This window comes from Stenella coeruleoalba (genome assembly GCF_951394435.1).
Source record: "Stenella coeruleoalba genome assembly, chromosome: 9".
Lineage (NCBI taxonomy): Eukaryota > Metazoa > Chordata > Mammalia > Artiodactyla > Delphinidae > Stenella > Stenella coeruleoalba.
Window position 1 is genome coordinate 65,079,362 of NC_137155.1, and position 15,767 is coordinate 65,095,128.

The 15,767-nt window shown below is 42.4% G+C and overlaps 1 protein-coding gene across 10 annotated transcripts in view; it reads right to left on the reverse strand.

Moving 5' to 3' along the window:
* The window catches only part of ELMO1 (engulfment and cell motility 1), a 777,407-nt gene that overhangs the window by 421,564 nt on the left and 340,076 nt on the right, over nt 1-15,767 (reverse strand). For all 10 annotated transcript variants that reach the window (XM_079930925.1, XM_079930920.1, XM_079930924.1 and 7 more), the window contains 2 exons: nt 11,653-11,693; nt 10,361-10,433 (listed from right to left, as the gene is read on the reverse strand). In XM_079930925.1, coding sequence (XP_079787051.1) covers nt 10,361-10,433; nt 11,653-11,693 — 114 coding nt within the window. The remainder of the gene's footprint in view (nt 1-10,360; nt 10,434-11,652; nt 11,694-15,767) is intronic.

Here is a 15,767-nt window from a genome sequence, read left to right on the forward strand (position 1 = left end):
CATCACATAAAATCCACAAACAATCTTCGAACACCTGAAGAATATGTTCAAGGAACTACGAGACACTGCAGGGGCCCCAGAGGGAGAACACGAAGTTTTTGCTTGTAAGTCACTTGCAACTCCAGGGAGGGGAAAATACAAATGGTTAAGTACCACTTCAAGGCAACAATAAAGACATGCAGATCCTGCTTAGCTATCAAATGGACCTAAGAGACAATAAAAAGACAATAATTCCTGTAGCAGCAGAGAAAAAGGGAAGAGATTTAGAGCTGAAGGACTGAATGAAGGCACTAATCTCCAACATCAGTATTAAGATTATTTCAGGCAAGCAGCTATGGTTTCTTCCAGCTCAGACAATTTAGGATTGGGAGGGAGAGGAGGGTCGGCTGTCCCGAAATGGCAGTCGTTTTAATGGCATTACTTCCTGGTTGTGTTTGTTGGTAAGACTCATCTCCCCCAGAAGCAAGGAGTCTGTCATTTCATCTCTTTATTCCCAGCATCTAATCTAGTGCCTGAAACAGAATGGGATGGAGGGAGGGAGGGTAGGCAGGACTGAATTCCAGGTGAGTAAAGCTACATGGGGGAGACAGAGCAAGGTTTATTTGGAGAACATTAAGGCAATTTGGCTAAAGCGGAGAGAACAAGAAAAAGATGGCAAAAAGAACATGTCGACTGGGGCTAGATTGTGACACACACCCTGACGGCCAGGTTAGGAAGAAAGTTGGACCTCGTTCTCTCTCAGCAACAGTGAAAACCAAGCAGAATGATGTCACCACTTCAGGCAGCGCACAGGACTTCTAGCCGATAAGAATTCACAACATGGGTTTTCTTCTGCAGACAAAAAATATTGCCTGCCATTTCAGTAAACAAAGAATGTTGCCTGCCATTCTGGTAAACAACAAATGTTGCTGCCATCAAGCCATCAGCCACAGCAGCGGCCCCCAACCTGTGCCCTGAGGGGAATTCAGGATGTAGAAAAACAGGATACCAACCCTAGATGGTTAAGATGCGCATCTAAGGAATAATTTCAGTGAGCCCAGACTCTTGAATCCTCCCAAATGTAGAAAGCACTAAAATCATGAACTTGAGATGCCTGGTTTTTTGTGATTAGCAGTAATCTTTTGATGTTTGACTAAATGTTTTGGTGTTTGTTTTTTATTTTTTGTTTTTTGTTTTGCAAAAATTCCTCTGTATCCTGGCTCCTCCCTTCCCTCTTTGGAACAGTTCCTCACAGCTACCTGAGAGTCTGTCTCCTGGGCTATAGTCCTCAGTAAAGTCCCTGAATAAAACATAACTGGCCACTTTTAGGTCGCGCATTTTTCTTCAGCCGACACATCGCATGCAGGAATAAAGAGAAAGATCCAGAGGCTGCCCACATTGCTAATGGGTAATGTTCAAACGGGGCACTAGTACCACCTGGACTTGTGAAAAATGTTTGAAGTGCAGCCTTGATCTAGTGGATCTGCATGTCTAGATTTGAGGCTGTGATCTCCATTTGCATCTGAGAGCTTCTGGTTTGGAACTTGAAAATACCCTGAATAGAAATGACACAGCTTTACTATCTAAAAAATAAAGTACTGGGGCTTCCCTGGGGGCGCAGTGGTTGAGAGTCCGCCTGCCGATGCAGGGGACACGGGTTCGTGCCCCGGTCCGGGAAGATCCCACATGCTGCGGAGTGGCTAGGCCCGTGAGCCATGGCCGCTGAGCCTGCGCGTCCGGAGCCTGTGCTCCACAATGGGAGAGGCCACAACAGTGAGAGGCCGGCATACCGGAAAAAAAATAATAATAATAATAAATTAAAAAAATTAAGTACTGTACAACTTTGTAAATATGCTAGAAGCCATTGCATTGTACACTTGAAATGGTAGTTTTTATGGTGTATGAATTATATCTCAATTAAGGCGTTAAAAGCTTAGCACAGCGCTTGGCACATATGGGAAGTCAGTACAAGTTTCTTTCCTTGAATACATGCATGCATGGCTCTTTTCCTCCTGGCATGTTTTGACAGCCCTGGATTATGAGCTGGCAGATCCAAGACAAGCAGCCTGTCTAGAAGAGTTCAGTGCTTTCTAAAGGCTGGTGACAGGCATACAAACAGCCGGCAGGGCAAGGAGCATCCACACCAGAAGTCAGGTTCAGTTATAAATCAAAAGAGAAAGAATTCAGCGGCGAGGCACATGTTAATGTGGAGTCTTCAACAAAGGGAGAGCAGGCAGCAGGGTACGAGAAAGGCAAGAGATGGGGCAACAGGGCAGCAAGAGAGAAATGCTGGGAGCCAGGAGCCCCAGAAGAGCTGAAGAGTCAGTGCAAGGTGAAAAGCGGGACCGTCTTTCTTTGCCCATTTCTGCCTGCTGAGAGCCAGTCCTGGAGGCACTGGCCCAGATCAGCAGGTGGCAACCCATGCTCATCACACCTGGCTGAGGGATAACTTGCTGAGGCAGCCACAGTGGCTTCTGTTGAACAAATCCGGAATCTTTTACCACAAGCAGCAGCAGAAAAAGGAATGTCGCATAGGATGTGTGGCTAGGTTAGGAAATTTACAATGTTCCTGGGCTCTGGTTTGCTCAAATTAAAATGCCTGTCCCAGTGAAAGTTCTTTGATCAAGAGTAATGGAGGGCTTCCTGGTGGCGCAGTGGTTGAGAATCTGCCTGCCAATGCAGGGGACACGGGTTCGAGCCCTGGTCTGGGAAGATCCCACATGCCCGCAGAGCAACTAGGCCCGTGAGCCACAACTACTGAGCCTCTGCGTCTGGAGCTTGTGCTCTGCAACAAGAGAGGGCGCGACAGTGAGAGGCCCACGCACCGCGATGAAGAGTGGCCCCCGCTCGCCGCAACTAGAAGAAAGCCCTCGCACAGAAACGAAGACCCAACACAGCCAAAGATAAATAAATAATTAATTTAAAAAAAAAAAAAAAGAGTAACAGAGACCCAAGTACAGTGGTTTCAGGGGAAGGACTGTAAAGCCACAGGATATCCTCTCACAGGGATGCAAAGACAGGAAACAGAGAGCAGAGAGGAAATCAGGATTGGAAGCCGCTCCCTCTGCCCATCCTCTGACTCCCTCACAGGCCTTCATCCCCACTTATCTCAATCCTTTCTGCAGACTGGTGTTACTCTGTGTACTTATGGCCGGGGCTGCAAAGCCCCACATTCAGCTTGTAGGAAGATGCATCTGCCCTGACACCACAGCAGCTTTGACTCCATCTCACCTTCCCGTTCTAGCAAACATCATCACCCAACTCACCTCTCAATTTCAGATTCCCAGAAGAGAAGCACGGTGCGGGGGGGCAGGGGGGCTCAGCTAGGGTAAGGTGTCAACTTCTGGTCCCCTTCGCTATTGGGGGCAATAGAGAAGGGACACATGGCACCAGGCCATAGGCTGCCCCTCCTAGGAGCCAGTGGACGGGCAGCTCTCCAGGAAAAGACATGCCTCAGTTTGCTTTGTATTTTGTTTGGTGCTGGTGCTGGTGGTGCTGGTGTGTGTATTACCTTCTTCAGGGAAGAACACATTCCAAACACGAGGTTTCCTTAAACTACTTAACATACAGCACTTGCATTTATTCTCCCTAGTTAATCTCCCACCTCGTAAATATTTTCAGTGACTTTCAAACATTTTTGACCCCAGGGTAAAAAATAAGACTAAACGTGTATTACATATGAATGCACAAGAAACAAATATTTCACAAAGCAACACATGTAACACACTCTGTTTTCTATCCTGTTATAGTCCATTTTTTAATGCTCCTTCAACCTATTAAACTGATTTACCACCCTCTAACAAGTGATGACCAACGGTTTGCAAAGCCCTACTATTACCTCTATTGTCCTGTAATTTTATCATTCAAAGACAATTTTACACTTTTCGCATTATACTCATATAGAAGAAAATTCCCCCATCCTTTCCCAATAATACCCCAAACCCCACAATATTTTAGCCACTTTTTAAAAGATGAAGCAAGTGCACCAGAGATGTCTAGTGCACTGAACTGTTGTCATTACAGTGTCCTTGAGGCAGTCACATGACACCCCTGTGCCCAATTTGTTTAGTGACCAATAAGGACTCACGCCCTTGGGTTAACCAACCCAGCTGAGAAGCACCAACCATTGTCTCTGTGCAAAGCCGACCTTCCCACACAGGGATGGAACCAGCTCCCTTGGGCTCACCAGCCTCGTTCCAAATGGAAAAGAAACTCTGCTGGTAATGTGTGTATCTCTGGGGAACTTTTAAGGCAAATTACTTTGCTCAGCAATGCTGATGCAATTGGGTTATTGGGTCACGGGTATAAATAGGATGAAATGCTTTTTGGAGAACCAAGAGGTAGTAGAATGAGGACTGTCAGTAGAGGAAACCAGGGAGGTAAAAGAGAGGATGGAAAGATGGATTTCCACCTCCCGCACCAAGAACTGGTGTGCCTTCCATCTGTGGCACAGCACGATGAGAACTGCCGAGATTCCTGCCTGTCCCACGGCACGGCTCAAGAGCACAGGACACTGGCTCTGGAGCCAGACTTCCTGTGTCCATCCCTGCTCTGTTGCTTACACCCCTGAGCCCCCGTTGTGCCCTCCAGAGAATGGAGCAGGTAACAATAAAACCTGGTTCACAGGCTTCCTGTGAAACTCAAGTACAACAAAGAGCCCATGTGAAGCGAAGCGTTTAGCTCAGCGCCTGCCACAGAGCAAGCACCCAACAAATGTTCAGGACAGTTGTTACCATCCCCCCGACTAACGCCCCAGCTAACCTGTGACGGTGCCTAAAACTCAGAAACAGAGTTCTGTCTTTGAATGAATACTTTTCCCGTTAGTTTCTCAAAGTTCAGTTCAGACGTGGTTAGCCCACTCCAGGACCCTTCTGGATCCCTCTTCTCTTCTATAATCGTTTGGTTCCTGCCTCTTCTTCCTCAAAACCTGTGCCCACTTCAAGGTATTCTTCCCCCACTAGACCCTGAGATCCATGGATGCAGAGAATGAAAGGGATTCATCTCACTGAGCTCTTTGTAGAGCCCAGTGCTTGAAGTGTGACAGGTGAACTGAATTCCACACTATGATTGAGTAGTCTCCTGACCCGGGTCGGGCATACAAGTCCCAGGGATACACAAGCCCTGTCTGCCCAGGGATTCGGGGAAGCTCAAGGCCTGTCTGAGAACACAGAGCACCTAGGAAGTGGGAATGGCATTAAAAAGGGGTGCCCTTCAAATGACCCCACTTCTTTCCCCGAAAGTTCCTGGGGCCAGCTTTGCAGAGAGGGCCTGGATGAGAAATGGATATCTCTATTCTTACAAAATAAAAACTTATAGAAATAAGATACTGCCATGGTATATCACTGTACTTCACACATTCTGAAGTAGGTCTTAGCACAGGGGACCAAAATACCATCCTGAAATCACGAGAAAACTTCAATTGTCCACAAGTACACGATCTCCTAAAGGTGCCCTCTACCATGCCCCATGCTTTCTGGGGACCTACCTGTCTGCATGCTTAGGGTTAAGGATGACAAGGCAATTTTCCTGTTTGCCTAAAAAATATGGTATTAATGCAATAATACTACCTTAGACAATTATACAGTCCAGACCAAAGGCAAATGAAAATGTGTTTTGCTAATCCCCAGTGAGTGGAAGATTATCTGTTACAACTTCCTCCAAGCCATCCTCTTAAGGAATTAAAAAGGTCACAGACTAAAGCTGGTAAGCAATGCTCACAGGCTGTAACTTCCTATATTTATTGTCCTGAGACAATTACCATCAGGATCACTGGCCTGGTGTCAGCAAAAAAAAAGGAGCATCATAAACAAACCAGGGCCCAGGTAGTGGGGGCAGAGGGTTTCCAGGAGGTGGCATAGACAGCTTTGAAGGCAGACCCACCTGGGTCCAAGCCTCAGCTCAACCACTGCCCATCTGTATGACCTAAACGGGTTGTTGCATAATCTCTCTCTGTCTCACTTTCCTCATTGTAAAATGGAGATAATAATAACCTGCCTCATCAGACTGGAATGAAGATAATGGACTAAAATGCTTAGCCCTCTCTCTATATAAAATTCTTTTTTGGAAGACAAATTCCACTGGAATACTTAAAGTAAACAAATGGACTACATCAAATTAAAAAGCTTCTGCAGGGAGGGAGATGCAAGAGGGAAGAGATATGGGAACATATGTATATGTATAACTGATTCACTTTGTTATAAAGCAAAAACTAACACACCATTCTAAAGCAATTATACCCCAATAAAGATGTTAAAAAAATAAATAAATAAAAAGCTTCTGCACAGCAAGGGAAACCATCGGCAAAATGAAAAGGCAATATGTGGAAAAGAGAGAACTATCTGCAAATCATATATCTGATAAGGGGTCAATATCCAAAATACGTAACAAACTCACACAACTCAATAGAAAGCAAAGAAAAAAAAGCCCAATTTAAAAAATGGGCAGAGAAAGTGCATAGACATTTTTCCAAAGAAGACATACAAACAGCCAACACGTATATGACTAATCAACATCACTAATCATCAGGGACATGCAAATTAAAACCATAATGAGAAATCGCCTCACACCTGTTAGAATGGTTATTATCAAAAACAAAAAAAGAGAGAGATAAGTGCTGGTAAGGACATGAAGAAAAGAGAGCCCTCATACACTGTCGGTGGGAATATAAATTGGTATAGGCACTATGGAGAACAGCATGAAGGTTCCTCAAAAAATCAAAAATGGAACTACAATAAGGATCCAACCGTCCCACTTCTGGGTATATATCCAAAGGAAATGAAAACAGGATATCGAAGAGGTATCTGTATTCCCATATCCGCTGCAGCATTATTCACAACTGCCAAGATATGGAAACAACCGAAGTGATGTCAACGTATGAAGTGATAAAGAAGATGTGGTAGATATATACAATAGAATATTATTCAGCCATGAGAAGGAAGGAAATCCTGCCATTTGCAACAACACGGATGAACCGTGAGGGCACCATGATAAGGGAAACAAGTCAGACAGAGAAAGACAAATACTGCATGGAATCACTTATCCGTGGAATCTTAAAAGAAAGTCAAACTCATTGAAACAGAGAGTAGAAAAAATGGTTGCCAGGGGCTGAAGGGTTGGGGGAAATAGAAAGAAGTAAGTAAAAGGGTACAACATTTCAGGTTATAAAATGACTAGGTCTCAGGAGCTAATGTAAAATATGGTGACTTCGTTGATAGCACTGTATTGTATAATTGAAATTTGCTATGAAAGTAGAATTTAAATGTTTTCACCAAATAAATAAATAGCGATGATGGATATGTTAATTAACAGGATGGGAATCCTTTCACAATGTATATGTATATCAAATGACCATGACATATGCTTAAATATCTTACAATTTTGTTTGTCAATTACACCTCCGTAAAGCTGAAAAATACACAATTCACTTTTTATTTTGTATTTTCTCTCTCTGTGTCTGAGACATCACCCTGAAATATGAAAGTTTCTGGGGCAGAATTTGAACTTGTAAATACCTGAATCTTAACTTTCTCTAAGGCATTTGCATGCTATGCTTCTGCTGAACACTGCTCAACAATGTGACATTTTTACCCCCTACGACGAAAAACAGAAGTTAATGGCCCAATAAGCAAATGAAGACAATTTCAGAAAATGGGCTTGGATAACATGAGAAAAGCAGGGGAGGTGCCTTCCTGAGGATCTTAGTAGAGAATCACAAGCATCTATCAGTTACAGAATATGTTAGCTTGTCCAGCCAGGGCTGGAGAATTTTTCTTCTTTAAAATTACAGGTGATATTTTACCTGTGTCAGAAGAAGGGAGACCACCTCACATACAAGGGAAAGTCATTAACTAAGAACATGCACAAGTTTCGAAAATTAGTCACCGGTTACCACGGTAACACAAATATCACCTAACAACTCACTGGGCTGTAAGTAACCAAGATGATGCTAAATACATTACTTTAAAAAAAGGGGGGGAAATGGGCTCTATTTTTAAGAATACTTGCAAAGAACTAGATGGACCTAACCGCAGACTGAAGGCTTGCCCCTGTGGACCCAGAACTCAAGATCCAACTCCTGCCCTTTGTGTGTCACGTTCTGTGTCACATGCATACACTGTGCTCTGTGACAGCTGTAGGAGGAAGAGCGATGACATTTTACTTACAAACAAAGAGCTGCAATTGGGAAAATGAGCCTCCTCATTCCCTAAACTTTTAGTAAAGGAAGAATCCTCACTACTGGCCAATGAAGAGAGAAAGACAGATTGATGACAGATTTAGGTGGCAGTCCCTTTAAATTCAACATTCAGGATTTCCTCAGGCCAAACAAGATCTCTCAGAAAATAACTAGGATGCCCAATAAAATAATAATTTTCCCATTGTTCTGAGTAGTTTGAATTTTCTGATATTAATGTTAATATCAGAAAATTAGATATTAATGTTAGATATTAATATTAACTAGAGTAAAAGCATAAATAGTATATGAATTTTTAAATTATTCTACGAATTGGCCGCACACAAACACCCTCCTAAATGAAACTTAGCACTTGACCTCTGTTCATAGTGCACAGTGCCTGGGACACTCGGGTCCCATCTCTTCAGAAAAGTGGCCCCAGAGCAGTGTTCCTCCAAGTAGTCCCTGGGTACCTGCATCAGAATTCCACAGAGGGCTCTTAAACTGCAAAATCCTAGGCCATATCCAAGGCTTGCTCATTCTGAGTCTCTGGGGTTGCGATCTGAAAAACCTACATTTTTAAATGATTCTCCCTGTGATGCTTATGTTCTCTAGTCTGAGAATTCCATCCTTAGTAAAATCACCAATACATTGAGGTCTCCTGAGAATGATGACAGAAGACAGGACAGCCACCAGGGGACACAAGCCAATACAGTTAATCAAAGGCAGAGTTAACTGTGACTCGATGGCTTTTGGGGCACAGCCTAGGGTAAAACACTAGCACAATATACTAGTATTATATACAGGTGTGTGTGTGACATAAGTTTCTCAGAAACAACCCAGGTGATGTACTGTGACCTATTTTACTCTATTATATTCCAATTTTTAATGCTATGAACACCCACTAAATTGATTTCACTACCCATTAAATGGTGATATTTGAAAAACACTATTATAACCTCTGTTGTCCTATAATTTTATCACTTAATAATTTTTAAACTTTTTCATATTATATCCTAAATAGTAGAGAGCCATCCAATCTTTTCCAATAATACCCCCAAAGTCACAATATTTTAGTTACCTTTAAAAGGTGAACCAAGGTAAATGAGACAGTCTTCTGTTTAAGGGTATCAACAACAATACATTCAACTGCTAACATTTAACTTTTATTTATTTGTATCCTCTTTATCTCACCGAGAATAGCATGCAGATTATATAAATATAAAAGGAATAAAAAATCTGAAGAAAACGAAGCAAGGGGGAAGTAAAGACAGGAAACTGTTTGCGGAATGAATCAAAGCAACAAGTAAAAGGAATAAATACAACACGGCCCAGGAAATCTAGTCCACTTGTTAACTCTCAGCTTTCTGGCAATCAGTGTGCAGAAGAAAACATGATCAGTTATGAAAATTCCAGGGACCATCTGGGAAGAATAAAGCACTTTTTTCTGTGGTTTATTACCCCTGAGATATTGGCCAAGCCATCTGACTTCTATGATTCGGTTTCTTATCTGTTAACCAAAGCCACTGTGGTTTCCATCACAGATTAGTCTTGAGGACAAAATCAACAAACAGAGGTGATGTGCTTGGTCCAGGTCCTGGCACATAGTAGGTGCTGAATAAATGTTGGTTTTCCTTTCTCTCATTAGGGATCTCTAAGACATTCATTGTACTTGCTGTCAGAGCCACTGTAGTCTTCACAATTCCCTCCTTCTCCTCCAAGCCTCCTAAAGAGATAAAATCACCCAAGAAGAAAGCAGGGTTCCCAAGAACCACAGAACACTCAGTGCCTACACAATGCCACCTTCAAAATGGTTTCTTGTCATTCTTTCAATAACTTTAAGCAGGGCTTAGAGGTTATTCTGAAAAAAAAATTCTGAGAAAGAAAAGCTAGACTAAGTCATTAAGTATCAAATAAATGCTTTAACCAAGCAATAAGAAAGAGAGATAATTAGTAAATTCACAGTTAGAAGGCAAATGCTGTTGCTAAAACAGGACGCAGAAACATATTTGGTCTTCACTCTTGAGTGGGCTAAATATCCCCTTGTTAATACTAAAGTAGCAGTTGTTTGCTTTGCAGACTCTATTTTTGTGGATGGTAGAGATGCAAAATTTAGACCAGCATGTTTAGTCCTGAGTAGAGGAAACATCATTTATGTTTTAATCTCCTTCAAATATAAGTGTCCCAGATTAAATAACACGGTTGACCTACCTTTTCTGTGATATAGAAGTTTGAACTATCAGCATGCTGCAGTGCAAAGTATTCATGGTTGGCAAGGGACCACCTGAAAAATACAAGCATAAACTGATCAGAAAAAAACAAAAAAGGGTCATTTTCTTGTTTATAGTTTGAAAGAGTTAGATGAAATAAACACCCTATGATTGGAATTGAGCCAGTACCCAAGTTACCCACAGTGCAGTTCCTAAAACAAAATGGCATTAGCCCCCCTTTCATGACCCTGAGACCAACCATTTCAGATGTGGGTCATCTAGGTGTTATTCCAAGCCTATTGCTCACCTTTAGGCATTTTATCTTTTTTTTTTTTTTTTTTTGTGGTACGCGGGCCTCTCACTGCTGTGGCCTCTCCCGTCGCGGAGCACAGGCTCCGGACGCCCAGGCCCAGCGGCCATGGCTCATGGGCCCAGCCGCTCCGCGGCACGTGGGATCCTCCCAGACCGGGGCACGAACCCGTGTCCCCTGCATCGGCAGGCGGACTCTCACCCACTGCGCCACCAGGGAAGCCCTAGGCATTTTATCTTCATGGCTTTGAGGGAAGGGTATTTAAATGTAAAGTTCCATTCCTCCCTATTATGAAGGAGTGAGTGGAGCAGAGAGAGGGAAATAAGTGCAATTTAAATTTTTGATAATGGTTACATTTCAATTGTCTCTGTAGTCTACAGTCCCCGATCGGTATGCCTGCTGTAGCTTGGAACGTTCCAATTAAGGATCTCAGGTCTTAAATAAATTCCAGGTAATACTCTATTCACACTTCTGCTTTAAAAATAAAAAACCTCACGCAACTTCCATATCAATGTGCTTTTCCTTTGGATTGTAAGAGCAACCCCAGAGAAGGAGGAAAGTTCACTATCATTGTGGAGTTCCACACGGCAGCACAACCGCCCATTGACCTGTCTTTTAAATTATTTTATCTTCTATGGGGACCTGAGTGGCCCTCTCATTTTATACCAGATGAAGTGTGTACTTAACCTCAGGAACTTACACTGCTCCCGGGTGAGCAGGATGAATGAACCACAACTTTTCAAAATAAATAATATCAATTCCAGTGTCCACATATCAGCCATTCTACACTTTCTATTCCTTGAGAAACAGTGATAATTTTTTTGGCTGAAAAGGCATGGAAATCTTACATAGCAATTCTTGGTGTCTTTTGGCAGGTCAAATAGTGACTTAGTGAACAATATTTAATGATTGCTCAAGAATATTTTATTTGCTTTTCAATTTGTGGACTGGAGCTCCCCGGATAAATCCTGAGTAACACTTACCCATCACAGACTTCCTTTATTATTGCAGACAGTGGTTTTTTCTGAAAAATAGAAAAAAAGGAAATACTTTGTGTCAGTTTCATTTCATCATTTTACATTAAAAAAAAAAGAAGAAGAAGAAGAGGCCTAATAAAGAGATATCTAAGTAAGAAGAATTTACATATGCTATTCTTGGTTGTGTCAGTGAGTGTGTTGTTTTTCTCAAGGGAATAATCGACCAGCCATCACCACCAACTGTATTAATGATTTATCACCCTTGTGGTCATTTTTTCTATACTTTAACATTGCTAATTGAAAAAAACAGATCATATTTAACTTAGCCACATTAAAATCAGGATGAAACAGAGCTTTGGTCAAAGATCTCACAGGCAATGACAATTCGCAAGGTCAAATGATAACCAGAATTCCTCAAGAGGAGTACATGAATCGGGCAACCAGCAGTTTCATTTTATGCAAACAAGCTTGGATGGGGGATATTTTTATGAGAACATGAGGCAAATGGAATATGAAGCATGGTGACATTGTTCCTACAAAGTGCAGAGAATTCTTCCCCCAACTGTGGCCCATGCAAATGCCAATCACGCAGCGGCTTGAGCAGGGCACACTCAAGTAATGGGACCATGACACCATGTGCCATGGTGTCAACTGGCGGCTGACTACAGCTGTGCTCTTGGCCTAACAGCCACAGCTGTGCTCCGCCTGCCTCCAGATTGAAAGAATGTAGTGAAGAGACACACACAGCTCGCCCAGAGATGTCGAAACTCTTTCTGCTTTGGATGCAAACAGACCCTGGCTATCTCCTGGGATGGGCAGTAGTGTGTCAACCAAAGGAACACATTACAGACAAGAAACAAATGGGGAAGAGAAATCAAAGAAATACAACACATGGCCCTGGGTTTTCAGATACAACCACAGAAAAGCATCTAAACATGTTTTCCTCCTGTCCCTCTGAGGGGCACTGTCCTATGGGGGAAGGAATTCTGAATCAAGCAGACTCAGTTCAAATCCTAGCTGTGTCAACCTCTCTGCAGTGAGACCTACAATTTCCTTAATTTGCTGAACCTCAACTAACTTACCTGTAAAATGGGCAGAGGACCTATCTAGTCCTCAGGGCGGTTGTAAGAATTTTAAATTAAATTAAATTAAATTAAATTAAATGAGAATTAAAACAAAGGGCAAAATATTAAAAAAAAAAAAGGGTTAGGGCTCCACTTCCTTACCCTCTCACATCACTAGAAGACCTTGATTTCCTCTTTGCATCCTTGCCCTTGGACCCGATGCTGCTATGTCTGCCCTCTTCGTTAGTTCTGAGCACTCTTCACAGTCCTTTCGAAGGGCCTCTAGGCCCTGATAAAAGCTCCAACACAGTCCTCAGTGTTCCTTCAATGCTCTCCCTCCCTCTGGAGCTCTAGGGTCTATGACTAAACCTACAACTATAAATGCAGTGGGCAGAAAAGGGACCTAGAATTGTTGAGGGGTGGAAAGATGGTAAGTATTCCTGACATTCTGAGTTGGTCTCCTTTAGAATAAGATTGGAAATGGAGATTGGGTTCTACAGTGAGGTTACAGGTTACACAACTCCTAGACCTTTGCAAGAACTTGTCCATTGTTTATGGCTCTGGCTGTGAGTCAAGGGGCAAATGTGCTCTCACAACCAAAGGACAAAGGAGCTTTAGAAACAAAACTTTTCCCATAAGATGAGGATTTTGCACTTCCAGTTGCCAGTGGCTTCTCCAGGCTGTCGGTATTTCATGAGGACCTAGTGGTCTCCTACCCTCCTAATCTTACTTCTTGTACCCTCAAAACTGAAATATAAATAACAGGGCTGGATTTCAGACTTAAATTATATTGAAAGGACAGATCAGCCCAGGAAAGTATTGCTATTGATGTAGGAGAAAGCATTTAAATTACAGCTTTCAGAATTAGAATTCTTAGCCTAGGTAACTTAGAGGAATTTCTTGGATTTTAATTCAGGTCTGATTCATAGATTCAGAATCAAATTTGAAAAGACAGAAGTCTATGGGCTTCTAGAACTGTCATATCTAGAACATTCTGAAGTTGGATATATGAAAGGAGTAAAGACTCTGGAAGAACAAAACTTAGAGATTTAATAGAGAAAGATTAAAGAAAAACTTTAAACCACAGAGGAAAAGGAACCATAGTTAACTGAACATAATGCACTCATAATGCAGCCTCACCAGTTAAAACGAATGTTATGTAAGGACAGGGCTGGTCCCACGGCCCACTTCCTACACCTGTCTCCTCCATTCTTCATCTGTTCCAATGAAACACTGGCTCCACTGCCCAAACCTAATTCCAATGACTTTTCGCAATTCTCATCTCCCTTAATCCATCCACCTTATTTGACAATATCATTACTACCTTCTTTTTGAAACACTCTTTCCAGAGCTGCTATATTTCCTTCAGTCTCCTACAGTTATAATCAATAATCCTTCGATAAAATTCAAGAGATCTTTCATTATTTCTCTTTTATCTCTAGCTTCCTAACTCCAAATTTCTGTTCCTATCTCTTCTGTTTTTACTTAATTGGTCAGTTCCTCATTCATTTCAACTGCCCCAAGTCTATAGCCTGATCCCAAACACCCTTGCAAATCTCTGACAGTTTGTTAGAAATAGCATGTTAACTCTCCTTCAAGCATTTTATTAAATATACAAACAAAAAATCATCACTCTCACCATTCCCTACCCATCAATCTACCCCAATAATAGCATGCCCCTGCCCCCACACTCCCTCCATCCCAGCCATGATTTCTGTGTCTTATTATGACACCACTACAGCCCGGAGCATCATTAACCTTTATTTCTTCACTCTCCAGTTCTGATTTGTTACAGGTGATGTAGCATTTTCCTCTGTGACATTCACATCATTATTTCTCACCTCCTCCTAACCACTCTTCTAAAATCCTGACACTCCTCCTTCCAACTCCTACCACATAAGTCATACCCCAAATCCATCACCCTTAATTCTGTTTCCTCAGCCCCAGTGTCTTTCCTGAGTACCAGCCCATCATTACTAGCACTAACTACTTGCCATAAGTTTCCAATCAAATGCTCCACTGGTCTATCAAACTCAGATTCCTATCTTCCATTAGTTCCTGCACTTGCCTTGCCTATTCCTGGCAGTTCTTCCATGTACTCTTCTAGGGAACTTATCTTTGCCTTCTCTATTCTGTGACGTACGGATATTTACAAGACACTGCGTCCCATCATTCCTTCCTCCACAACCTCTCTCCCCTTAATCCTTTCCAGATCTTACTACCACCTTTGGTTAAGAGTTCTCAGGATCTTGGTGCCAGATCCTTGCAAAACAGTCTTTGCATCTCCAGTTTCTTTGTCTCCAATCCCCACGTTAACTATAATTAGGCAAAATCACGCTTTCCCCACAAACTTAACTCATGTCATTCTTTGGCTCCAGTAGCCTTCATAGGTCCTCCATGACCATCACCTATACAGTATAAATCCCTTAGCTTGTCATCCAAGGCCTTCCACAATCTGGTCTCAAGCAGTCAAGCTTTACTAATGTTGTACACGTTCCCCATGCTTCTGGATTAGCGGATGATTCATCCAAAAAAATCCCACCCCCATACTTTCACTTAATGCCATTTGTTAAAATGTCCATCTCCTCCTTTCTGTTCCAACTCTAACAATGACACCTCCTCTGAGGAGATGTCCCTGACTTCCCCAGATAGAGATCAGTCCCTCTGTGCTTAGCACATTAAATATATCACTCCTAAGGACTTAGTATATCTGCCTTATCTTCTTGTCCCTTGACAACAAGGCACCTTAATTCATCTTCGTAACCTTCTCTACCCCTCAGTACTAGTTGCACAGTACACAGAGGAGACTCAGTACACTTCTGTTAAATGGAAAATCCACACGTTCACTAACTTTCCTTTCCAAAACAAACAAACAAAAAAGGCTTGACTGTAAAAGTAAACCATTTCGAAGGACAGCCTGGATCAATCAGCACACATCCCACCTCCTACCAGGTAAACCAGGTAAACCACTGCGGGGTGGCTCTAAGCAGCTGCTCAGACACGTGAGGGTTGTCACTACTCCCCTCACAGACCACTCTGTGATTCACAGTTTGGAAG